Source organism: Ceratotherium simum, chromosome 15, assembly GCF_057802395.1.
Source record: "Ceratotherium simum simum isolate JZ-2026a chromosome 15, ASM5780239v1, whole genome shotgun sequence".
NCBI lineage: Eukaryota > Metazoa > Chordata > Mammalia > Perissodactyla > Rhinocerotidae > Ceratotherium > Ceratotherium simum.
Window position 1 is genome coordinate 60,714,450 of NC_141914.1, and position 27,753 is coordinate 60,742,202.

General features: G+C 38.8%; 1 protein-coding gene across 1 annotated transcript in view; it reads right to left on the reverse strand.

Annotated features, from left to right (window-relative positions):
- Positions 1-27,753, reverse strand: part of VEPH1 (ventricular zone expressed PH domain containing 1) — a 206,603-nt gene that overhangs the window by 160,607 nt on the left and 18,243 nt on the right. The window contains exons 3-4 of the mRNA XM_014796244.2: positions 17,736-17,951; positions 8,528-8,702 (exon numbers count right to left, since the gene is read on the reverse strand). Of these exons, the coding sequence (XP_014651730.1) occupies positions 8,528-8,702; positions 17,736-17,951 (391 nt within the window). The remainder of the gene's footprint in view (positions 1-8,527; positions 8,703-17,735; positions 17,952-27,753) is intronic.

Here is a 27,753-nt window from a genome sequence, read left to right on the forward strand (position 1 = left end):
ATATAGTAATGATGGTTGGAATTTCAGTAGCCATCTTAGACCATGAGATTCAGCCAAATGATATAGAAGGGTGGGTCTCTGATGTGAAGCTGCCTTGCCAGCCCTGGGCTCCCTGTCCCTGGACTTTTACATGAGAGAAAAATACATCTCTCTCTTCTTTAATCCACTGTTGGTTGACCACCTAATCTAATGCTAATCCAGTAGAGCAATTTTTTTTAATTAAAAAGACCATGCACTTTATTCCGGCAAAACAGTCATGGTCTATACTTAGAAAATGTGTTTTACAAATTCTCAGGAATTAGCTATCTGACTTTTCTTTTTACTAACTAATAACATTTAATGAGTTTTGGAATACACAGTGTCAGCAAAAGGACGCAGTCAGAAACGTGTAAAACTGAGGTGGGTTATCCAAAAAGAGACAGCAGCATGTTGGCCTGCTTTAGCACACTGGCAAAGAGGTCATTCACCAGAATCGTGGCTGAGGGCATTACGATATTAGGGCATGGGAAATAATGGTTCAACACGACTCGAGTTAGGAGGAGGAACAATATGTGTGTGACCAATGATAATACTTTATATACATATGTATATGCATTTACAGCGTTATGTGTGTGTGCTAGAGTGACCAGCTGTCCTGGCTGGCCTAGGGCCATCCCAGCCTTAGCACTGAGAGTCCTGTGTCCCTGGAAACCCTTCAGTTCCAGGCAAATTGGGAGAGTTTATCACTTTGTCACTCTAGTACATACTTATGTATGTCAGTAGAGGAACGTTTCTGCAGAGATAGTATATGAACAAAACAGAATTGATATATTTTCCTTGTCTATTACAATATAGATTGGCTTTTAATCAAGTATTAATTACTTTAAAATATATCAACAATATTTGACTACTAAGTTTATATTGTAGAATTTTAGAGCTTGGTATTTACAATTACTTAATTAACTTCACTTTAACAAAGAATTAGATATGAAAACAAAGAAGAAATTGTAACTGATTTTTATTTTATCTCTTGTTAAATTTTATATCAGAAAGCTTACTAAGAAGCATACTAAGGCCAAATGTTTCCAAAACTGTCTTTTAGACACTTGAGAAATAACACTCATAAAGTTAAAAATCTTGGTCAAAGTAATTGTATACATTCACTTATATATTCCTGGATTCAGTAAACTTGAAAACTTAGATCGCTGACCCTTGCATTCAAATCTGGGTGTTTTATAAATCCAGAGTGTAGAAGAGAGCTTGCTGGGCTTAGGGTCAGAAATCGAGCATTCAAATCTTAGCACCATCACCTACTAACTGTAAGAAGTTGGGCTTGCCAACTATGAGTTTCAAATTAGCCAAGAAATTAGGGCTAACAGGACTTGCCTTCCTTGCTGAAGGGTTATTATGAAAATGACATAAAAACAGATAGTGTGTCTAAAAGAGCTTTCTAAACCATAAAATAATATTTGAAATAAAATAGTTAATCTTAAAAATGTTTTTCCAAGTTGTTCCCAGTGGATTAAATAAAAAATAAGCAAATAAATAAGAATATAAACAAACATGAAGATTCCCTTACGTTGTGGGTAAGTCATTCTCAGAGTCCAGCACTGGATGCTCATATCCGTGCAGGCCGTATTCTACTTCACAGCAGCACCTGCTGGTGGAGGCCAGAAGCTGCAAACCCTGGCACACATCTGATCTGAGATTTAGGTAGCTTTTTAGAAGACGTCCTTTCCTGTTTCAAGACGTGTCTCTATTTCTTGATCCACATTGGGCTGGCTTTTTACAACATTATGTTTAATAATTCCCTATGTGTATTAATATTCAGGTTGAATATTCTTAATAAGATTGCTTAGGAGCCTGTTTCCTAGAATATTTGATTAATAAATTCTTTCCCAGCAACCTCTAATATGGTGGACTTAAAACCTTTTCCTTTAAGAGTAGTTGTATCATGAATTTTTAATGGCCAATTATCTCCCAGGGATTATGAAACTCCACAAATGGATATGGTTCGGCCTTCAGTATTTTCATATGGGTCTGGCATATGGCATATGATACTCTATTAGTGATGACACCAACGATGATGATGACAAGGATGATATTAAGAAGAATCATAGTAACCATGATGAACTACGGGTCCGGCATTGTGTGAAGTATGGCTGCTTTATTTATTTAAGCCTCACATCTACCCTATGTGGTACATATTATTACTGCCATAATAAATGGTGGTCAGTTTTCTATCTCCATTTTTTCTGAGACAGCTCACCAATCAGTGGTTTAAATTTTATCTCCCATTGAGAAAGAAATGAGGTGAATTTATCATAATTAACTAGACAGTCTAGTTTCTAGGCTATTGCCAATAAGTCAGAAAGGAATTCGGACTCTTGCTGAGACAATATTACATTTTCTCTCCAAAGACTTTCTATTTAACTTTCAAATCATTTGAGGTCACCTTGTTACTTGTGCCAGAGGACTATGTAAAAGGCATGTTGACAGAAAGCCATATTTCCTTATTGTGACCACTGATTCAGGAATGCAGAGGAAGGGATACCACTGCTTTCGTTTTGATGGCAGTGCTGTGCATTGCATCACTGACTTCCAAAGCAAAATCTGGAGAGAGTCTCCCCGCAAGCCCTCAAACAATCCCTTATGTTTGGAGATACCCTCATTTTAGGGGTTTTCAATAGTACTGTAAACTTCTTGGGTGAAAGATGTGGTAACTCACACTGCACTAATCATTAGTCATGCTTTTATATTCCAATACTGGACAGGTTCTACAGAGCATCTTCACGTGGCAAAGAACAAATCTGGAGAATTACTCGGGACCACTGAAAAACAACTCTCCCACTCTGAAAAGGTTTTGTTATAAAATATTAAATTACCTCTGATATGATTCAAGCAGAAAAAAAATTCATTACCCAAGTGACATCCTGTCTTATCTTTTAACTCAAGGGGAAGCATTCAATATTTCCCCATTAAGTATGATTTTAGTTGTAGGTTTTTTGTAGATATCTTTTATTAAATTAAGGATGTTCCCTTCTATTGCTAGTTTGCCAAGAGACCTTTTTTTTTATCACGAACAGATTTTGCATTTTACAAAAGGAGATATTTAAAGTTTTGCTTATTTAGGTCTTTATTCCACATGAAATTAATCTATGCATGTTCTGATATGGACGGTTGTCCCAGAACCATTTATCGAATAGTCTATCCTTACCCATCGTGAAGATTCTCCACCATATATGCATTTTCCAAGTATGCGTGGATTTGTTTTTTGCCTCTATTCTGTTCCACGGGCCATTTACCTGTTCTTGCACCACTGGGACACCGTTGTAATTACTATGATTTTACAATGTCTTGATGTCTGGTATGGAAATTATTACCTCCCCCTCCTCTCCAACAACCCCCATCTTCTCTTTCTGCAAAATTGTTTTGGCTATCTGTTCTACTTTATCTTACTTGTGATGTTAAAATCAGCTTGTCTTCTTTCATGGACATCTTTGTTGGGATTTTATTAAAATTTCATTGTATTTATAGATTAATTTAGAGAAAATTGCTGTTTGCTACATCCATGAACATGATTTATTGCTCCATTTGCTTATCTTTTATTTAATTACTTTCAATAAAATTTTATTTTATGATTTTATTCTCAGAATTTATACAATCTTTTTCTCTAGCTATCTTGTATTTTGCTACTTTAATATTTTCAATATTACATTTCAATTTATTATTCCTGATGTATAGGAAAACAATTGGTTTCTATAAATTGATCTCACTTCCAGGAACTTTACTAAAATTTCTCTTATTATGTTCAAGAATTAACTAGAGAATACTTGGATTTTCTACTATAAGTAATCATATTTTTTAGAAATAATGATTGTTTTGTCACTTCCTTTCTGATTCTTATAATCAGAATTATATAGTGCCACAGTAAATAGAAGTAGATATAGTGGCATTCTTGTCTCATTCCTGACTTTAAAAGAAAGCTTCTAATGTTTCACCATTACATATATATCCTCTTAATTATATATATATCCTCTTAATCACTTTAAGGAAGTTCCTCAAAATTCCTAGTTTTCAAAAAAATTTTTTTTTTCCATGAATGGGTACTGAATTTCACGAGATGCTTTTACTGATCACATGACTTTTTCCCCTTCAGTCTTTTACTGTGGGGCATTTCATTTTGAATATTAAGCCATCTTTGAATTCCTGGGATAAACTAAACTTAGTTATTATGAATTTTATAAAGTGAGAAGAACAATAGTTCCTCCCTCATAAGATATTGGGAGAGTTATACGAGTTAAAATACCAGTACCTGGTACAGAGTAAGCATTCAGCAAATGTTAAGTGTTATTTTCTTTAAGCATTTCTAGAGTCATTTTGATAAAATTTTTGTTTGTGATTTGTGCATCTATGTTCATAATTAAGATGTGCCTGTATTTTCCTTTCTTATATTGTCCTTGCCTGGTGTTGATAGCATGGCTATATTAGCCTTGCAGAATTAGTTGGCTGAATTGATTATCTGAAAAAGTTTAGATAAGATTGTAATTATTCCTTGTGCATTCATTCTACTTTGCCTGTAAAACTGTGTAAGGCAGTTTTTTTTTTTTTTTTTGTGGGTTGATTTAAAAATAATGATAGAATTGTCATATTTGATGTAGGGATATTAGGTTTTCTATCTCCTTTGCTCTCAAATACAAATCAAGGCAACACTCTGCTCATGCCTCTAATCCTTTCCCCAAAAGGAAGGACCTTTCACAATTTCCTTCTCAGTGGAAGAGTTCAGAGAATACAAAACATTTGTCTATTTGTTTAGAGAAATAGGGTCTAAACAATTTGAATAAAACGAATTTGTATTTACATTTAATGTAAAAGTAAACACTCTTACTTATATATAAGCATTAATAATGAGAAGTAGCAAAAAATTGGCTTAGGTATATGCTTCAGGGTGTATACATAAGCTCATTTGAGAAAAGTCTCTCCTGATTGTCTTATAAGCATAAACAAGGCATTTGGTTTGGAATCAGGGACAGACATGTATAATACAATTGAAAAAATATGGTCAATGGAATGATATCAACCAAGCATAAGGGGCAGTTACCACTGGCACACCACAAGGCTTGCCTGGCCCCATGTGGTCTACTTTTTCATTAGTGTTTTAAAATGAAGTTAGTTCTGTTCGTGTTTTATGAAGGTTCTGTTCATAAAATTTACAGATGACAAGAACCTCGAAAGAACTTCCGATACATTAGGATGGAGAATCATCATCCAATAAGATCTTGGCATGCCAAAGCAATGGGCCGAATCTCTGAAGAAGAAAGTGTAAAGAGATAAAAGTAAATACATAAGGCTGTTTTTTGGTACCCAGTATTCATTTACATCACTGTTGGCAACAGCCCTGGATTTCTTTTGGATATCTACTTCCCATCCATGTGGTTCCGCTGCAGGTGACCCCCATCTCCTGTTTTGAGGGTAGCTCATGACACAAGCCTGGCCAACTGAGGTATTGTATCTTCTGGCAACAATGATGGATTGGTTTAGAAATGGGCATGTGGCCCATATCAGGTCAAACAGAAACAATAAGACTGGATACGGAGCTCCTTTTGCTTAATTGGTACTCATGCTGATTTGAGCTGGAAGCTGCAGAAGCCCATAGCATGGAACATGAAAGTGAAACCAATCCACAGAGAGCAGAGCTGAGTAATTTTGGGGGACCACCATTGAGCCCTGAATCAAGCCATATGGGAAGTCTGATCCACTCACGCAGTTTTCAGTCACGTATTCCAATGAGGAGTTGTTCCCCCTCCTCTTCCTCCCCCCCCTCCTCTTCCTTCTCTTCTTCTTGTTTTTGTTCTTCTCCTCCTCCTCCTCCTCCTCTTCTTCCTTTTCCTCTTCCCCTTGCCCTTTCTCCTCCTCTTCTTCTTCTCCTTTTCCTTCTTCTTCTTCTTCTTCTTCTTCTCTTCTATTTCATCTTCATCATCATCATCATCAAGTCATTTATACCTGCGGTTTTTGTTACTTAAAATACTAGTAATTGGTAAAATGGAATAATAATAGGACTTCTGTTATGGAATTCTTGTGAGGATTAAATGATATAATTGGTAAAAAATACAGTATTTGGCATAAAGAGAGCATAGAACAAATTTTATCCATCGTAGTTATTATAATTATTATTGTTATCATTGAATGGATGATCATTTGGTGGGACTTCAAGCTTTGCCTGGGTGACTGAGCTAAATCATGTTTAATGTGTCAACCTAAGATTCTACAATTTTATAATTCTAGTCTTGTAAAAAGTTGGATGAAATCAAATAACTGAAATACTTTAGCATATTCTGTAGAAGTAGAAAAAGGGGAGAATGACGATTAGGATACTATAAGTCAAGGGGGAAGATCTATAGAGGAGAAAACTATAGATAAAGAAAAAGGAATCCCAATGATGGCTCCTAAGGCTGTCTGGCAGGGGATATATAACAAAGATTTGCAGAGCAGAAAACTTACTAATCAGAGAGAGCAAGATCCTTTCTGCTTTGCAGCTCTAAGTTTGGTGGACTCATGTAAGTGATTGTGAAGTTTTACAGACACATTAGTCCTTAACATCGAAACTCTGAAATATGTAGCCCCAACTTTTTATAGCTCAAATTATCATGTCTTTTATGGTAATTTTCATAGTGCCAGATCAAATAAACCAAATCATTTGTTTATTTGAAATGCCTGCAGTGAATTCAGAAAGTCTATTTTGTGTTTCAAAAGATTTCTTTGTTATTGAGAGTGCATTTCCAAAAAAATACATGAGCTAAGTTCTTGGCAGCTGCAAAGAGACAATTCAATTTTTTTTCATAAATCAGTTACTTGCAAGTCTAACTATCATAGTTTTAAAATGTGTGCTGTGTGTGTTTGTAATTCCTATAAAATCCGTTCCAAATATGTAGCCAAGGTGGTGAAAAAAGCATAATTGCTTTCCTTGACTTTTAGCAAATTTAATTTCATGAATAAAGTGAAATTAGCAATTTAATCCTGTAGCCAAAGAAAATGAGAAATGAATGCTACTGACTAGTAATATCAATGACAAATCTTTAGAAGGGAGCACAGGTAGAGGGATGAAATTCCACTGTCGTGGTTGGGATTCAGACACATCTGGGCATCTGGCAGACCATGGGGGTGGCTGGTCAGATGGCCGGGGGTGGTGATGCTAAGAACTCTTCCCCAGGAATGTCTGATACAGTGAATAAAGCTTTAGTCCTGGGTGGGCCATAAGCATTTTGAGAACTGGAGGACTAATTTGTTGCTAACCTGACTCTCAGGTGGTTAGTGGAGCCCAGGGAAGATAGAGAGTTTTAGATAAAACAGAACGATCAATTTTACTGCAAACTCAGTAACACAGTTTGGCACTGGGAGCCAAGCAACCCTGTTCTGGAACCTCTCACCAAAGTGAGACACCAAGGAGAAAGACAGCTGTTCTCCCCACTCTTGCCACAGGCTGCCACATGGGATTAGTGGACTAAGGACTGGTGGCTCCTGAAGCTTCAAGAGGAGCAGCACAAAAGGACAGAGGCTGCCATCCCTGGCAGGGCAGTGTGGAATGGAGTCCATTCCTGGGACCTCCGTGGTAGCAGCCACAGAATTTGCTGTTCTCAGGGTGGTGGAGGGATACCACCACAGCATGCCATGCCAGGAAGCACGGAGAGAATGGTAACATGGGCTTGTGGACTGGTCTGGATACCTCAGGAAGAGAGCACATGTAGGGCACCCTTGGGGACTCTAAGCTCTTGATCTGGGAGCACAGGGCATTCATGCTCATCTTGAGCATGTCAGGGTGTGTCAGTAAAATGTATGCCAAGATACTCATGAATCTCATGCACTTTTTTATTAATGAGGACTAAGGACACTTGGGAGCATGTCGAATAATACCATACATTGTTCTCTAATCCCAAATCCAAAAAACATGGCTTCTGATAGATCTAAAACCAGAGGAAAAAACACAAGACAGAATATTTTGAGCAGACTAACTTGATCTTTCATTCAAATGGGGAACAATTAACAGAGGTGTCCCGATTTGATTTTTAATGGTAGTGTTTAACACAATTATAAATCAGTCCCAAATCATGTTCATATTTAAGAAGTCTTGACACATTCTCTGTTGTATTTTATCCAACATTTTTCACTTTTGAAAACCAAAGGAAGAAGTGGTTTACCATCTGCCACTGAGAGCAGTGGGCCATGCTCCCCTCAGCACAGAAGGGTAGGCTCTCCACAGTCAGCAGTGGGACAAGGTAACCAGAAGCATGGAAAACGCCAAACTGAGAGATGTAGAAGTGGGAGGAAGCTTACAATCTAATGAGTCCAAATATTTCTTCTGCCCAGTGAAGAGAGACTCAGCCAGCCCAGGTAACCTGACCCATGTTCACAAGTCGACTAATGGTAAAGCCAAGAGTCTAACATGCCTCTCAGTACTCTAGGTCTCATTTTCCACAAAACATAACTGCTTCATGAAAACACTTTAAAACAATCCTAAAACATGGCCCCGAGCTCAGCCTTTGTGTCGTACCTTGGAGTATGCTCTTTACTATAACCTCTGTGTGATCAGCCAGGAGATCCGCCTTGGTGATCGTGGCCAGGGCCAGGTAGTTGGACATATTCCTGCACAGTTCCTTGTTGCCTCTGTGGAGGAATTTCACTGCAATGGGGATGGCTAATGCCATCACAGGGGGCCGGTTGTAATTCTGAGGAAATAAAGAAAACAACAAAAATAAGTGGTTTATTATTCATTTGGTTATCCAGAAAATATTTATTGAGCTAAGCTCCCACCATGCAGCTGTAAAAACACAGGCCCACCCTGTTTTCATTGTATTTGGCAACTCTGGGAACTCTTGGTCTTGTTAGGGAGACTTACAGGCAAACAGGCAATTAACGGCACAGGCTGATGAGGTCCATGATGGCAAAGTGCAGGGTGCTAAGGGAGCAAAGAAGAAGCACTTAATCCAGTCTTGGAGGGTGTCCAGAAAGACTTTCTGGAGGAGGTGATGTCTTAGCTGAGACCTAGTGGGTGAACAGGAGATGGCTGGGTGATGGCAAGGAAAGGAGTGGACAGAAGGAAAAGCACCTGTGGAGGCACAGAGGTGAGAGAGAGCTTGTGCATCTGGGAAATTGCAAGTAGTTCAGTAATTGGAGTGTGGTACACATGGGGAAAGGTAGGGTGGGGAGGGGAGAGAAGGAACTGGAGAGGTAAACGGGTATGATTATGAAAGGTCTGGCATGCCATGCTAAGGAGTTTGGAATTGATCTTTAGGGTGATCAGGAGTCATTGATGAGAGGAATAACTTATCAGATTTATACTTGAGAAAACAAACCAAGAAATGTTGAACAAGTTGCTTCCTGACTGTTTCTTAAGAACTAAATTTTCAGCTAATGAGAAACAGAAGAAAAAAATGAATGAACTTAAGACTAAAAACTAAAGGAATTCTGGATCCTAAAATAATTCTCTTTATGACTTACTTTGTGACTGAACATCAATATCTTACATATAAAATAATGCAACTGGCATTTAATTATCTAATTAGGGAACAATATATGGAAAATACAAATTGTTTTCTTAAAAATGAGTGGTATGTCTTTACTACCATCAACCATTCTGATCATCAACCCCACTCCTTAGAGTAACTATAAAGCAAATGTTGCACAGTGCACAATGTGTTTAGGGAACTGACTTCACCTTATTTTATTAGAAATAAAAAGTGGTTGTTTTTCTCTAACTGTTCACTTGACAAGTGCTTATATCTTTCCACCCATGGATTATCCCTTCTAATACCTCCCATAATTCTGGGTTTATGGTAGGTGTTCAATAAACATCTGTCAAATTGAATACCTAATGAAGAAAATGTAAATCTATTGTTAGAATTGTCATTGGGAACATAATGTGGTGGGAAGAGGGGAGGAGGCTAGTGGGCTCCACTTGCTTCCACCCGTCTCACTTGCATCACCCACTGCCAGCGATGGCCGGGTATGGGCCCGATGCTCCAGCGTCATCCATTTTCAGGGCTAGTTCCTTGGGTAGGTGAGTTGTTACACACTCCTTAGCAGATTCCAACTTCCAGGGCCATGATCCCAGGTACTTCTTTTTTTTTTTTTTTTGTGAGGGAGATCAGCCCTGAGCTAACATCCGTGCTAATCCTCCTCTTTTTGCTGAGGAAGACCGGCTCTGAGCTAACATCTATTGCCAATCCTCCTCCTTTTTTTTTTTTCTCCCCAAAGCCCCAGTAGATAGTTGTATGTCATAGTTGCACATCCTTCTAGTTGCTGTATGTGGGATGCGGCCTCAGCATGGCCAGAGAAGCGGTGCGTTGGTGCACGCCCGGGATCCGAACCCAGGCCGCCAATAGCGGAGCGTGCACACTTAACCACTAAGCCACCAGGCCAGCCCCCAGGTACTTCTAAAGAAGGCATTTCCACCCTTGGCTTCAAGAGCAGTCATACAACTCAGACATTGACCCATCAGAGAATCACATTTTTCTGGTCCAAATGACAGGTTCAGGGATCGGCAGGTTAGCCAATTATAATTAAGGGGCCATTAAAGGGCTCTGTGAAAGAGATTCTTTCTCTCTTCTGCTGGATTCAGTGTTTAGCGTGGAAGATAAAGAGTAGCTGCCGCCACCTTGTGATCTCAGTAGGAGAGACTCTGTATGAGATTCAATGCCACATGGATCTATCTGAGAGACAAGTTGAGAGAGACCAGGTCCCGATGACATCATTTGAGTTCCATGCATTAGGCTGTGCCTGAGGCCAACTGTATCCTTAAATTTTTCTAAGTGAGCCAATTAAGTCTCTTGTACTTAAACTTGTTTTTCTTCCCACTCCCTAGAAACAAAAATAGACCATATAAATCCTTAATCCATTCATATAGTTCCACCCATTTTCCAGACTCAAGGGTTAATCCTGAGCAGAGAAAATAAGTACAGTCATGCGCCGCAGAACAATATTTCGGTCAATGACAGATCGCATATACAACAGTGGTCCCATAAGATTAGTACCATAGATCCTACGTGTGTAGTAGTCCATACCATCTAGGTTTGTGTAAGTACACTCTATGATGTTCACACAGTGACGAAATGGCCTAATGACTTATTTCTCAGAACATATCCCCATTGTTAAGTGACACCTGACTGTGTTCAACAACCTAACCTGATATCCCACTATTAAGTCAGCCATGTTGAAAGCTCTGACCTTTTTCCCTGGGGACTAATAATGTGCTTACACAGCAGTTACACTCATTAGGTCTCTGTCCTATCCTTAGAATTCTTAACACCATCTATCAGGACCATGGCCTGCAGCCATACTTCTCTGATACCAGGGGTTGCTTTTATCTAGAGTGTCTCCCCTCTTGGTGAATTTAATTGGGGTGATTGGACGGGACCATTACTGGTATGATGAACTATGAAGCTCCCTGGGAGGCTGGCTGCTCCCCTCCCTTCAGCTCTAGAAGTCTGGGAGTGTTCTTGGTCAGCCATACAGAATTGTTTGGATCCACTGAGGCTAGCTCACACCAAGGGAATTCCAAAAGGCTGGTGCATAATCAAGCATGCCAGTTTACTCATCCACAGTGAGGGTCTTCCCCAGGTCACACCTAAGGCATCCCTTTCACGATATTAGGATATTAGGAGCCAGTCCCTGGCATGGCTTGTCAAAGCTCTGGTTTTGAGAGTGGAACACAGTCACACAATTCTTCTCAGAGCTTTCCAACAAAGAACTTCATGCCCAAGTTTACTTTATCTACTCTGAGTCTTTAGTTAAGAACAACTTGCAGCTAGAGAAGTACATGTCTTCCATTAGAGAAGTAGGTCTCCAAGTACATTTACTAACTGCAGAGAAACCACAGGTGGTGGCATTGGGAAGTAAACTCAAGTCTTCCCTACCAATTGTGAACACAGACAGGCACAGTGAAAGATCAGACACAGTGAAAGACCAGTGAAAATCAGTATTCCCAGCAACTGGTGTTTTTAAACCTTGAATGTGAGCTAATACTTGCCAGCAACAATGAAAGAAAACGGGCTGTCTTAACCAATTTGGTCATATTCTTCTTACAACAATTATAGAAGTTCTAGAAAAAATATAGTAGGCGACTATTAAAGTCTTTGAAGTGTAGTTCCAAGTGAAATGTATAAAATTAAAAAAATGTATAATGTCATTATTTTAAAAAAAACTATAACACTTAACTTTTCTCTTTTCCTCCCACATATATTATCTGGAAATCTCTCAAATGACAGGAGAAGTGAAACATTAAGCAAAGAGCAAACGGTTCATATAAGCATCAAGGAATTTCCACCAAAGCCTCCCAGTCTCTACATATTGTCTAGACATTCCTAGTGTATCAAGAAGCCATGGGCACTGCTGACAGCAGCAGGATGAGTGCGGGGCTAGGAGGCCAAGGCGAGGTTGGACAGACGTGGGTCCTACAGACCTGACAGGCACCACACAACCTCCTTCCAACAGCTGAGCTTCCCTCTCAGTGAAGCAAAAGGAGTTGCTAATGCTATAGATCTCAGGCCCACGAAATTATTTTATCTCTAGGATCATTTGGATCACAGGAATGCTAATGGTATACATGCAGAGAAAGCCCCATGGTTACTCGTACAAATAGACCACTTTAGCAGCTGCTGCTAATGCCAGAGCTTATGATAGATCTTGCCCCTCAGTGCAGATGCGAGCATGTTGGTATGTGTGTCATCTTACACATAGTTCAGTGCTCAGTACTCAGGGCACAAATTCAGTGAAGTACTGGGTAGAAACAAACACTTGCTCATGGGGATGGTTATATCTAGCAGTGGAGGCAAAACAAGAGGGCTTTGTTCTACGGATGCCAAGAATTATATTTCTTAACTAGATTAGCATCAATTTGAGCTTTTGGTGGAGATTTTCCTTTTGAAAATGCACTTCGGGAAAGTTTCCCAGTGTTTTAAAATTGAAAAGAATACAGCTAAGTAGAAGAGATATATATCTGAGGTGAGAGCAACTAAAAGCTCTTTGTCTCTTAGGCCTTGAATTCAACTAAGAGCCATAAAAGAGTAATCTCAAGAAATATTAAACGTCATTTATTAAAATAGTTATTTTATGGTTTTTGATCCCACATTATCAATGAGATAATCAAACTAATTTGTAATTTACACATAAAATGCTTGGTTCTTAGCAGCATGGCTCTCTATAAATCTAAATGACACCCACAGCTAAGTTTTCCCAGTGTATTTTCTGACAGGCAACAAGGAAGTGGGTCTCAGGAGCCTGGGGGGCGTCCCAGTCTCCTCTCATTTCTTGCCACCCTCGTGTCTGGCATTAACTGAGGACTAAGTACTGGGGCCCACTCTGCAGAGAAGCGTAGCTGGTGCTGAAGCCAAAGGGCAGTCACATCTTCTGAGCTATTCATTTGTTCATTCATTCATTCATTTGCTACATGTTATTTTGAGCACCTCTTTTGTGCCATTCACTGTTCTAGGTACTGGGACTACATCAGTGAATAAAACAGAGCTTCTATTTTGGGGAGAGGGAGACAGGCAAGGAACAATGGCTAAAATAAATAAATAAATACCATGTTAGAAAGTGTTGAGTGCTAGCTGAGAGTTTCTGCAGACGATGATAATACCAACCAGAGTTAATACTCATGCAGCATTTCCTGTGTCCTAAATATTTCATGTCTATTATTTAATGTCTGTCATCTAATCCTCACAACAAAGTCATGAGGCAGCTACTCATATCATCTGCATTTTACAGATGACAAAATTAAGGCCAGAAAGATTAATTTCCCCAAGATCACACTGCTAGTAAATGGTAGAGCTGGAATTGCCTATTGAATAACCTTCTAGATCAACATATCTAGTCCTGCCTCTAGTTGCAAAAGAAAAGCTCTCAAAACTGTCCAAGGCACTTTGCATGCAATGCCAGCCAGGGACAGACTTTGAGCCTTCATTCAGCATTAACTGGGGAAGAGGAAAAAAGAAAACTAAAGTGTGGAATCAAGGGAAAAGAACAGGGGGTCCTTCTGTAAAGGAGGAAAAATAGATACTTTCTGATTTTCCAACAGTGGAGTCAGGGATTATTTCTATTCTTCCTCCTCCCCCCAAACAACCCCCTTGGCCTCTCTCCCTCTTCATCAGCAGAATGAGCAGAGATGGAGGAAGAGAGAAAATACAGATCTCACCTGGCAACGGCTCTGCTGAGCGGTCTGGTTGGGGAAGAGCCTATAACTGGTAGAGTGAGGACAAACCCAGGCACTGGCTCTCAACATCGTGATGGCTGGCCTGTCAAGTCTCTGGAATTTCATTCTAGGACATCAACTACGTCAATAATTACAGCATCCCTGAGGTGTGTTTTTATTGTCTTCAACCCTCTCCAGGTTTGGATTAATCCCAGAATGTAATGTGTCTTGTGGGGGGTATCTTCCCTTTCAGGATTTTTCCAGAGGCAAAGAAATAGGCATTGGCCAACTCCATTTAGACACCTGGTCAGAGGAAGCCGTGGTTTGAAATAGGTACTTCTGGATAGTGGCTAGACCACAAATGGGGATTGCTTTTATAATAAAAGATGTTCTTCATGAGCAGCAAGTATTGTTATGCCCATTTTACAGATGGCAGAACAGAGATTTAGAGGGATAAAATAACTTGCCAATCTCTCATTTATGTAAGACCAAGAGTATCTGACTCTAAGGCCCTCAAGCTCTAAAGCTCTTTGTTATTCTCCCTCTCAGCATCTCCCAGGATTTCACACTGGGAGTGATCTGAGAGACCATCTGGTTCACCCTTTGTTTCATAGACGACAGGTGGGGAGACTCGTCTAAGGACACGGGGTGGGTTGGTAGAAGCGTAACACCCAAGGTGAAAGAAACCAGAACTCACAAGTGCTTGCCACGTGTGTGTACTGATTTGGGCTTGAGGAAGGCGTAGAAGGTGAATTCTACAATTTTAAAAGTTATTTTAAGGTAAATGCGGCAAGTTCATAAATTTAGAGACCAAGAAAAGAAAGAATTCAATATAATTACTAATTAAAAGTGAAACAGGAATGGTCACCTGAAGTAGGTTTAAGTGTAGGTTGAAAAAAGAAATTTTTGGGAAAAAAAGACAGGATTTTTTTGTGTGTGTATGTGTGTGAACATATTTAGCTTGAAATGACAGTGAAGTAGCCAGAAAAAAATTCCAGTACAATGGGTGAGGATGTGGGAAGAAGAACTGTGGGCGCTTGCCTGATTAGATAGTGTATGCTGGGGCTGCTTCTCTCAGGAGATGGGTTGTGGAGAGAGGGAATCACTCTTCTCTGCGTGTGTGTGCAAGCTAAAAATGCTAAGTGGTTGACTTTCAAGTTGGTCTACTATTTTATTTTACCAAAAAAACAGAGCAGAATATGAGTTGTCTGGATGTCTACATGGTTCCCACAAGAACCCAAATTATAAGCAGGACAAAATTGTCTTTTCAATATGTATTGCAGGCCAAGAAGTTCCCCTTAAAATCTGATGACTGCTAAACGCCAACGCTGTGACCACAGCCTTGCTTTTGTTTCGTGGGGCTGACTTTCTGGGACCACATCCCCAGGGGTTGCTGGACAAACTGCTGAACTTTTCTGACAGGCAAGTGTGTCTTTAAGGCTCCCTGCCTTCCATTATAATAGCTTCTGCCTCCTCAGAGAGTGCACAATGGACACCCTGTGCCCACACGGGCTCTACGGACTGGAGTCACCCACTTCTGTGACTCACTTGTCCCTTGCAACCAAGAGGTCTATCCCTTAGCCCTTTTCTCTGTCCCTTCCCAAAATATCAGAGCTTATTCTCAGGGCCCTGATCTCAACAATCTAACAAATTCATTTACACTGAGTCATTGATCAACGGAAGTCCAGCGTTTTTATTTGCTCCCTCCACCCCTTTTTAAGTGGAAGACATAATGCCTTACCCAGAATGAAATATCCCTTTATGTTAGAATTTTGGGCATTTTGGAAGAGTAGCCTGCTTGTAATTCTCTGACCTTGCTCTTATGTCACAAATCTGGACTTTTGCACAAGCTTCTTTTGTCTGCTCGGAATGTCTTCCCCTCCATCTTTCCCACCTGCTGAATTTCCTGCTCATTGCTCAAAGCCCTTTCCAAATGGGATCTCCATCTGGAAAGTCTCCCTAACTCTCTAGAACTGAGCTAACACAGGAGCCACTACCCACGTGAAGTTCCTGAGCACCTGAAATGTCACCACTCCAAAGTAAGATGTGCCAAAACACACACCAGATTTATGAGACAGCATACAAAAAAGTAAAATATCTCATTAATTTTTGTATTGATGACATGTTGAAATAATAATATTTTGGATATATTGGGTTAAGGAAAATATATTATCAAATCAATTTCACTTGTTTCTTTTCCCTTCTTTTTAATGTGGTTACTAGAAAATTTAAAATTATGTATGTGCTCGTGTTTGTAGCTTCATTCTGTTTCTGTTGGATAGCACAGCTATAGAGTCTAGATCAATGGTTTTGAAATGAGAGTTGGAGTTGAAGAGTCTGGCTGACTGGGGAGTTTCTGTCTGAATGTGGAGTGGCACTTGGGAGTGAAATAATCTATGTTTCTGATGTACATCTTTAACATATTCAAATTCCCATTTCCTCCCCTCCCAACCCTGACCCTGGGGACAAAGGAAAAACAGTGTGATAGTGTGTGCAGAGTCTTTTGTTCAGTTGACCAGTCCCTGGACTGGTTAGACAAAATGGAATATGCTTCAGTTAAGCATAGACAACTGTGAGAAAAAAAAAAAAAAAAGAGAAAGGAAACTAATATTAGCTGCCACCACAGTGCTCAACACTTGAACGTAACTAGAATTTCCTGAACTGTGCTCAGTGAAACCATAGTTCTGAGGGATGTTCATAAATGTTTTGGGGGTGGGGAGGGGCAAGGAAGTTCCATGGTCCATTCACATTGAAAATGTTGTACCAAAGTTAACCAGCTTTCTTCATTGCAGGACTTTTCAGAGCCTTTAATATGCTATGAAACATTATGACAGCTCAAAAGGGAAAAATTGAATTCAGTGTTTCCCAACTTATTTGACCACAGAATTCTTTTTTTGAGAAACACCTGTCAACATCACCAATATTTACTGGTTGGTAAAATTTGTGATAGACAATGTCATTTCATCTGCATTTTACAGGGAGGAGACTGTGGCTTAGGAAGTTAAGCGACTCGCCCAACATTCTAATCTTACATAATTGGTTTATGGCTGAGCCAAAATTCCAAATTTATGTTTATATCAGAGGAATAAATTTAAACATGGTCAAAACAGGTAAATATTATCATGCAAAATTCATAATACACATAGAAATACACTTAAAAATGACTTAGTCACTTCTCTCCACGCTCAGTGAGTCCAAGCTCATTGCCCCGCAGCTCAGACTCCACCCGGTCTTTGGTCTCCTTGGATGAAAGAGGTCTCCTTTTCTGGAGTTTCCAGTATTCCTCTTCTGGATCTTGGTGTACGTTACTTTATTGTTAGCTTCTTATATGTACCTGTCTTCTTTCTCCAAATAGATTAGAGCTTGCTGTGGTATTCCTTTGAATTCCCCACAGTGTGTCTTGCATACTGTAGGGGCTCCATAGGACCTTGTGTGGCTTAGCTATTGATGGTGTGTGGTATCCTTTTACGTATCTAAACGCTACAGAAACATTGGCTTTTGGTTCAGAGACACCACGTGTTCACCTAAGCTGCCAAATCAGTATCAAATAGCGTAATGTTGAACACTGACATACCTGTAAAATGCAACTCATGATATCAGAAGCGATTTTTGCATGGGGAGTGTCTTCGTCTTTCCCGGAGGGTCTCAGGTTGTGTTCCAAGCAGGAGTCCCAGAGCCCCACAAGGGCCTTGGCGTGCTTTTCAATCGACTCTGTCTCTCTGATGGCTGTTGTAATTCGCGTGATACAGATTTCAACCACTGCCTGGTCATTGTTATTGGTTTGGTAATCCTATTTGAAAGAAAACCTTCATGTTAAATAATACTCCGGAAAGTTATCCTCCAAAGGACCAACAAAATACAAACTCAGTCCTTTAGCAAATAGGTGTGCCATGCTGTGTGTTAAGGGGTGGGGTTGTAAAGCCCAAACACAATAAGGGCCTTCTTCCATGGAGATGGGAATCTTGTGGACGAGGCAGATATACAAACGTGGCTGAAAGGGAGCAGGTTCGTGCTATCACAGATACACTGACGGGAGCAGGGAGAGTCCAAAGGCGCTTAATTATTCACTTGCAAGTGGATTTAATCTTCAAGCTATTTCAGTGTCTACATCCTTTATGCGTCAGGGTTTACTTTTTACTCCGACATTTCAGTAACTTTTGTGAAATGTTTCAAATGACCCTCCAATCTCCCCTCGTAAGCTTTCTCTCTTTCTGTACACAATGGGACACATTACTTCGTCTCTCCCGTTTCAATTCAGAGAGTTACCAAATCCATTTCAGCTCTCCCCAACTAAATTTCCCTTCATTTCTCTATTTTAATTCTCCCTGGAATACCTAATCATCTTTATTGAGAGAGAATATGACTCTCCAAAATATTTAAATGTGAAAAATAGGCCCATCACTTTAACTGGGAAAACTGGTCTGACGGTGAACTCCACGTGGTAGACTGACGACTGAAAATGTAACAGCGCAGGGAAGCCTCTAGAGGCTTACACCACCACGTGCCCTTAAAGACTCGAAGTGAAGCGGGGGCCCGCCTGGTGGTGCAAGCGGTTAAGTGCGCGGCTCCGCTGCTGCGGCGCGCACTGATGCACCACTTGTCAGGCCACGCTGTGGCGGCGTCCCATATAAGGTGGAGGAGGATGAGGCACGGATATTAGCCCAGGGCCAGTCTTCCTCAGCAAAAAGAGGAGGATTGGCAGATGTTAGCACAGGGCTGATCTTCCTCACACACACATACACACACACACACACACACAAAAGACTGGAAGTGACGGGGCTCTTCTGTCCTTCAGCAAAGCTCCTGTTCTGCTGTTATAACGAACACTGCAGTAAACACCCTATGTGTGAAGCCCTCTCCATGCTTAGATTACTTACAGCCTAGATTCTCCAGAAGTGGACATTTCTGAGACAAAGGACAGGAATATTTTTAAGACTCATGATACACGCTGTCAAACTATTGTCCAGAAAGGTCTTACTGATTTAGACTCCCATTGGCTTGGTGAAAGCACACTTTCCTCACTGCACCTTTGCAAGAACAGAGTATTTTTAATTTTTTGCTAATTTGATCAGTGAAAAACAGTATCTCATTGCTGTTTTACTTGGAATTGCATCAGAATGAGATTGAATATTTTTATGTGTTTATTGGCCATTTGTATTTCCTCCTTTGGGAATTGCACATGGTACCTAAGTCTATTTTTCCTGAGGTGACTTCATTTTTTTGGTCTTCTTTTGGTGCAATATCTTTTTCTATTGAGGATATTAAGTCAACATTTGGCATATTGGTTGCGAATATGTGTCCATGTTTCATTACTTTTAGTTTTTCTGCTGCTATTTATTGACATGCTAAGTTTTTACATAGCCAAATCTGTCAATCTTTTGAGATTTCATTGTGTTTTTTTTTTCAAATTGGAAATGTAAGTCGTTTAAATTATTCATTTTTTAAAAAAAGATAATACCTGGACATCGTACGAAAATACAAAAGATAGACAGAAAAGGTTTGCAGTGAAAAGCTAGCTCCCTCTCTCCCTGGAACCCTCGCCCAGGGAAACCACGTGCAGGACTTCTCCTGTGTCTGACAGAGGCGTTCCAGGAATATGCAAACATCCATCTACACACACTCCTTTCTTTCTTTGTGATTCCTTTAATAGCTTTTTCTTAACTTCAAGTTTTCCTTATTCAAAGGTTTAGTAAAAGTTCACCTGCATTTTTTCTAGATTAAAAAAAACTGACAAAACATTTAACATTCAGTACTTTAGAAATTAATCTTTTAACCATTCACTTAGCTCTTAAATCTATCCGGTGTTTATGGAAGTAAGTAAAGATGTACATTTTTTACTAAACAGCTAATCCAGTTTTCATCCCCAATGTTTATGGAATAACTCAGTTTCTAATAGCTGTTTTATACACATCAGGTTCCATTTCAGGGCTGTCTTTTCTGTTTGCTTGTTCCATTTCTCAATTCTTTTATAATACTAATTTTGCTCCAGCCATTTAGCTCAACTCTTCTTAATTATGGTAATTTTTCAGACCATTCTCTTGGGTTTTCTAGAAAGATCTCTGCATTGTATCTATACCTTTTATGTATCTCATGGCTTATTATGTTGGCTAGAATTTCCTAAGCCATTTCACATAAAAATGATAAAAGCAAGAATGTTGGTTTTGTTCCTGGTTTTAGTTCCTGATCTTTGATATAAAATTTTGCAGTCAAAAGCAAAAAAATACTATAAAGTTTTAAATCGTATAGGATGCATCATTTTCTTCTTAGTTTGAAAGTTTATATATTTGTTTTAATTTTTAAAAAATGCCCTCTTGGCATCTATGGAGATAACCAACCATTGTTTTCTTAGCTGGCTTATGGATGTGAAATGTAGTTACCACAAAGGATGAAATTTCCAGATAGTGTCCATCCTCGCATTCCTAGAATGAACACCACTTGGTTTGGTGGACGGTTTTAGTATATTTTCTTTACCTTGTTCCTTTGTTGATGGGTGTATTCTTTATTTCAATGCAGCAGATTTTTTACTTGTGCCAGAATAAAATCCTGCTAATGCAGCAAATAGATTCTTGTGGAGCCAAATCATAGAGAAAAACCAGAATATGACGTGTGAAAAATGATGCTGACTTTTTCAAAACCCTCTGCAGCAACAGAAAAGTCAAACCATCCTTAGGGGAGAAAGAAAACGGAGAATACTCTTGGGCTTACATCACTATCTTTGGCCACAACTCCCCTTGTAAATAGCAGTTACTTTTAATGAAATCATCTTCAAATGTGCAGCAACATCATGTTGGTTACTTTCATATGATAAAGGGCATATACCCAAAGGCAGACAGAACAGAGAACCGATGCTATGGGCAGAAGAAAGCCTCTATTCCAGCTGTAAATGCTAAGACAGTTAATGTGATTGATCCATAACCTTCTTTGCTAAGCTCTCTGGACTCCAAGGAAGGGAGGAAATGGTGCTCCACATTGCTTCTGGAACATTAACAGTACCTGGTACATAGTTGACGTTCACTAAAGGTTCATTGGTTTTAATTGAATAGTCATTCCTCAAGGAAAGAAGTTTTTCTTGACACTAATTTTCAAAGTTATTTAGTCGAAAAAATATATTTATGAATCTTAATTTAAAAAATAGAAAATAAAGTCTCCCTTCTCCCTCCTTATTACTCTCCCACAAAGAGCCGAGTTATTACTTTCTTGTGTATCCTTCCAAAGATTGTTCATACACGTTCAAGCAAATGTATGTATGTACCTATAGAAATACATGATACACATACACACACACACACACACACACATACTCCACCCTCCTAACTTCACACACAAGTGGTAGCATAGTGGACACAGAGCTACATCTTGCTTTTTTGCTTCACACTGAATCATGAAGATCTTTTCAAACTAACACATAAAGAGTTTCCCCACTCACTTTTATGGTAGAATAGTATTCCAATGTAAGGAAGTACTATGGTGTATTTAATCTGCACCCTTTTGATGAACACTTAGACTGTTTCCAATCTTTGGAATTACAAAAAATGCTGCATTGACTAATCTCATATGCAGGTTACTTCACACTTTTAGGGGCATGTGTGTAGGACAAATTCCTGTAAGTGGAAGTGTTTTAATATCTGCTAGATTGGTCTCTTTTCATTACTCTTCTCTTTTAGATTTTTTCCTGGTTGCTATTACCCTTATTTTATTATTATTTTTACTACACAGGAGCTATAGAATCAGCTTTTCTAGTTTCAAAAGAAAATTTCTGATGGCGTTTTTATTAAACTTTCTTGATTAACTTAGGAATAATTGAGATATTTATGATGCTGAGTTTCCTATGCAAGAACATTGCAAGCCTTTTTTTTATAGCATGCCTTTCTACTTTTCAAGTCCACTTTTGCGTCCCCCAGAAAAATTTTAAAGATTTCTTAATCTAGAGCATGCACATTTCTTTATGTAGATTTTTTTATATATCTAGTTATTTTATCTGTTTGTTGACATTCTAACTTGGTCCTTCTTGGCCACTATTTCTACTAACTGGTTATTGTTATCTGAAATCTACCAGTTTCTGAGCACTCATTTAATACCCTATCATTACGCTGAATTCTTTTAATGTTAGTGTGTTTTCAGTTGACACTCTTGGGTTTTCCAGGTATGTTATCATGTTATTTGCAAAAGATGGTAATTTTACCTCCTCCTTCTTAAACTTCATGTTACTACTTTTGCCCTCTTATTAATTGCTTTGGCTAGAATCTCTAGAAAAGTGTAAAATGAGCATAGTATACTAGAAAGTCTTGTGTAGTCCCTGACTTTAATGAAAATACTCTTAGAATTTCTCTAGTAAGCATTATGCTGGTTTTTTGGGGGGGAGATAGATATATTTTTATAATGTTAAGGAAGTATTAATCTATTTCTATTTTGTTAAATTTATTTTTAATCAAGAATGGATGGTGAATTTCATTAAATGCCTTTTTAGCATTTATAGATATATCACATCATTTTTGCTCTTAGATCTATTAATAAGATAGATTATAGAAACAAATTTTCTAATGTTAGTTATCTTTGCATTCCTGGAATATATCACATTGGATCCTGGGAAAGCAATTTTTTAATGTGCTGCTGGATTCGGTTTATTAACATTTTATTTAAAATTTTTGCATCAATATTTGAGGGATTGGTCTTTATGTTTGTCAAGTTTCATATCAATTTTATGATAATTTCATAAAAAGCTTTGGGAAGATCTCACCTATAACTTTATTTATTTTTTTGACCTTAATGCTCATGGCCCAAAAGAAGTGAATTAAAATTTCCGACAACTAATGTGTCCTATCTATTTTTCCTGGGAATATTGTTGCTATGTAATTTGATGCCTAGATATTCTTAAGCTTCATAACTTATGAACCAAATCCTTTATCATAAAAAATACCTTTCTTTGTCTCATTAAATGCTTTCTGGCATGAATTTTTCCTTGTCTGATATAAAGGTTGTGATCCCTGTTTCTTTTGGTTTGCATTTGCCTAGCATCATCTGCCCATTTTATTCTTATTTTTAAAATTTCTTTTACAGCATATGCTACATCAAATGAATGGCTGTTAAACTTGTTTATATAACTTTGTATAAAACAATCTAGTAGTCATTATCCAATACTTAATAGCCAAAGGAATTCCTACTATACAGGTTACACGAAAATAAGAAGGTAGTACTTAATTGTCATGTGTTTCCAAACCATTCTGTCACAAACAGCAATTGAAGCGTGGGGGGTTACATGCAGACTTCACAGACCCTCATTTGAGAACAGAGGGCTTTGCTTTAGCAAATATGTGGACAAACTGCTTCTCAGAATTTTCAGCAAAGAGGATTGATCCCAACTAAGTGTTGATTTTCTGTCTCCATGTGTCATTTCCTGTGATTTATTTGGTAATTTGGCATGGTTCAAAAAAATAGCTTTTACATTGGGTTTGAATATGTGGTATGTTTTGCTGTAAAGAGCAACAGGATTTGCTTTAATTTGAATTATTAATATGTATTTTTAATTAATCAAGTGAATCATTTTTTAAATTTTTTTATCTTTTTATTTTTACATTTTCTAAATCATTTTATTGAACATATATCTCTTGTTTGCTAGATTTTGCCTTGTGATCCAATCTAAATGTCTTTTTCTTTTAATAGGTGAGTTTTGACAATTTACATGAAATGATATGATAGATATATTTAGTCTTAGATATGTCATATTATTTTGTATTATGATTTTGTTTTTTCTTAACTTTCAGAGTTCAATTATTTTACTAGAAAGTGCTATGTCTTGGATCAGACACAAGCAAGGCCAGACGGCACAAATAAGCTGTGTGAACAGGTCGCCCAGACTCTTATGTCATCTATTACTGTAGAAATGATGCCTCACTCCCAGGACACACCTATGGCTATATGGGAGGAAAATGTCTGAACTTGGTTTACTGATGGGTTGGCTCAGTACGTGAGTGCAAGTCAAAATTTGACTGCTGATATAGTATAGACTTACTCAGAGATGGCCCTGAAAGACAGCAGTGAGGGAAAATTCTCCCAATGGGCAGAGCTTCAGGCTGTGCACCTGGTCGTTAACTTTGTATGGAAAGAAGAATGTACAGGTAAGAGCTAAGAATCATAAGCAGTGGCAGATGGCTTGGCTGAACGGCCAAGGGCCTGGAAGGAGAAAGACAGAGAGATTAGAGATAAGGAACTCTGAGTAAGAAGCATGTAGATAGACACATGGGATTGGGCACAAAGTATAAATATCTTTTTTATCCCATGTTAATGCCCAAGAGAGCCTTCACCAGAGAAGAGGCACTAAAAAATACAAGTAGATAGAATGACTCAGCCAGACAACATTAGTCAAGGCTTTGTCATAGCACCACAGTGTGATCCAATGGGTGCATAAATGGAGTTCCTTTGGTGGGATAGCAGCTAAGCATCACCCAACAGCATAAGCTCCTATTCACAAAGGTTGATCTTGTTATTTTTGTCACTGCTTAAATGTGCAATCTGCCGGCAACAAAGGTCAATGCTGAGCCCCCAAAATGGCACCATCCTCAAGGAAACTAATCAATCATTTGGTGACAAGTTATTTACATTAGATCTTTTCCACCTGGAAGAGACATCAATTATATTGAGTAGAATTTAAATGTAATCTGGGTTTGGGTTTTCCTTTCCTGCTCACAGGGCCTAAGCCTGAACCACTATTTATGGAAGTACAGAGTACTTGGTCTGATGACACAGGATCCTAAATAACATTGCATCCGACCAAAGAACCAGTTATAACAAAGAAGTTCAGCAAGTGGGCACACGATCATGGGATTCACTGGTCCCATCACATACCATAACCTCTCCTCCCTCACTCAAAAACTGCTGGACTAATAGATCAATAGAACAGGATTTCAAAGAGCAACTCAAGGGCCAGCCCTAGTGGCCTACTGGTTAAATTCGGCATGTCCCGCTTTGGCAGCCAGGTTCAGTTCCTGGGCATGGACCTACACCACTCGCCCATCAGTGGCCATGACGTGGTGGTAGCTCACATACAAAAAGAGGAAGATTGGCAACAGATGTTAGCTCAGGATGAACTTTCCTCAGCAAAAACAAAACACAAAAAAAACCCAAAAGCAAAGAGCAACTCAATCTAATATCCTGTGAGGATGGGCCACCATCCTCCATGAGGCAATACACATATTAAAATAATGATCATTACGTGGTGTTGAATTTGCTATGGGTAGAATACACGAGCTGGGGAACCCAGTCACTTCAGGCTTCCATGTCAAGAGACCAGCAGAAAACAAAAGGAGTCAGCATCCTGGCAGGGGTAATTGACCATATCATTAAGAGAAGGTGAGGCTGCTGTTACACAATGGGGGCATCTCTAGGCACTCCCCTGCCCAATTTTGATGGTAAATGCACAATGGAGCAGTCACAACCTAAGAAGGACATGGAGACCAGGGACTCAGATCCCTCAAGAAAATGCATCTGAGTCACTCAACTAGAATGCAACTTAAACCAGCAGAGGTGCTAGCTGAAGATGAAAAAAATCTAGAACAGGTGGTAGAGGAGGGAGACTCTATTAGCTTTCTTGTTGCTGCCATAACAAATTACCACATACTTAGTGGCTCAAGAATTTGTGTTGACAAATTAATTTTCTAACAGTTCTGGAGGTCAAAAGTCTCAAATTAGTCTCACTGGGCTAAAGTCAATATTCAGCAGGGCTGGTTCCTCTGAAGGCTCTGAGGGGACAATCCGATTCTTTATCTTTTCTAGCTTCTAGAGGTTACCTGCATTTCTTGGTTCATGGCCTCCATGAGCTCCCATCTTCCAAGTGCATCACCAATCCCTGCTTCCATCATCCCATCTCCTTCTTCTGCCTTTGACCTTCTTGCCTCCCTATTATAAAGACCCTTGTGATTGTATTGAGCCCTCTCAGATAATACAGGAAAACATGCCCAGTCAAGATTTTTAACTATATTACATCTGAAAAATCCCTTTTACCATATAAGGTAAAATTCACAGGTTCCAGGGTTTAAGATGTAGACATTTTTGGGGGGCCATTATTCAGCCTACCGTAGAGACAATGAGTACCAATTGCAGGCTTGATACCAACTGGAGATGTAGAAATGATAGATCCTCTCACTAACCTTCTTATACATTTCCTTAGGAAAAGAGATCAATCAGCATCTCAGAGAAGTTGTTTCCATATGAGATGAAATTATTATATAAAACAAATGTATTCAAAGGGGCCAGGGGTAAACTGTAGTGGATACGACGGTACACTGCCCAAATCCCACTCTAGGACAAAGGCACTCATTTTCTCATCTGCTGATTCATAGCCAAGTCAACCTGCTGAAACTGTCCTTAGTTAAAAGGAATGGCCTCATCCAACATTTTGTTCCTCCCTTGGAACAGCCATTTCAGATTGTGTTCCTGGGAACCCAATTACAACAGAGTTTATGTAGGTGACATTAAGAAACATAGTAAGCCATGTCTAAACAATGGTTTCATTAAAAAAATGGCAAAGAGATTTTCATTTGGATGAAACAGCCTCAATAAAAGTTGAGGGTGCATCTCAATGAAAGTACATGGCATATATATGTGTCTTGGTTCATGAACACGAAGATTCAACTTCCATGCTAAGAAAGTACTGAATTATTAAGGAATTCTGGAAGGGGTGCCTTGCGATGAGACTGGAGTGTGCAGGATAGTGTCATTGAGATTATTGAACAAAAGGCATATATTCTAAGGTTTCTAACTAGAAAAGCTAAGCAGCTGTCCATAAGGATAAAGCACTTCACACTGGTCATAAATTGTGTTAATCTATTAATATATAATGTAAAGGTGCATCAGGTATGAACTTTGATATTACTGTGAACATCTTGAGGCCAATAATTTCTTACTCCATATCACTTTACTAAGAAAATAAAGATTTTTCAACTTGAAAAAATTTTATATATTCAAATTCCTATGTATGACATGAAGACAAACTTATTCTCTAAAAAGATTTTCTCCAAAGAGGGGGAAAATGTGAATAAGTAGTTAACTGCTTCCTTACAGACATTCAAAAAGATAAAAAAAAATTTTTAAGTTCTTTTAATGATGTAATTGAATAGTTTAAAGCTTTTTGGTGAGGGATCAGCTTTGTAATTAGAGTTCCCCTGATTCACATTCCAGGAAACACCTTGTTTTTATGAAATATATATATGTGCACACATATGTATGTTTGACCTCAACATTGGGTCAGTACCCGTGCATATTAACATGAGTATCTTCTAAGGACCAGATCTATTTACTAGCAAACCCTGAGTTTAGAGATTCACTCTCACAGTGACCTGGTCATTGTCAATTTTAGAGTAATTTATCCTAATGTCATGGGGAAGCCAAAATGGAGGAGTAGGACAATGAAAATGCCCCACACCATGCTGCTCCAGCCTCGTTATCAAGATAGAGAACTCCCACTCAGCCATAGACACTACACGTTCACATCAATGTCCATTAACCTTTCAGTCACCCTTCTCTGTGTTGTAAACAGTCTTTAGGGAATGGCTCACCAGCAAAAGGGAATGTGGAACGTCCGAAATAAAGTAGTTAGT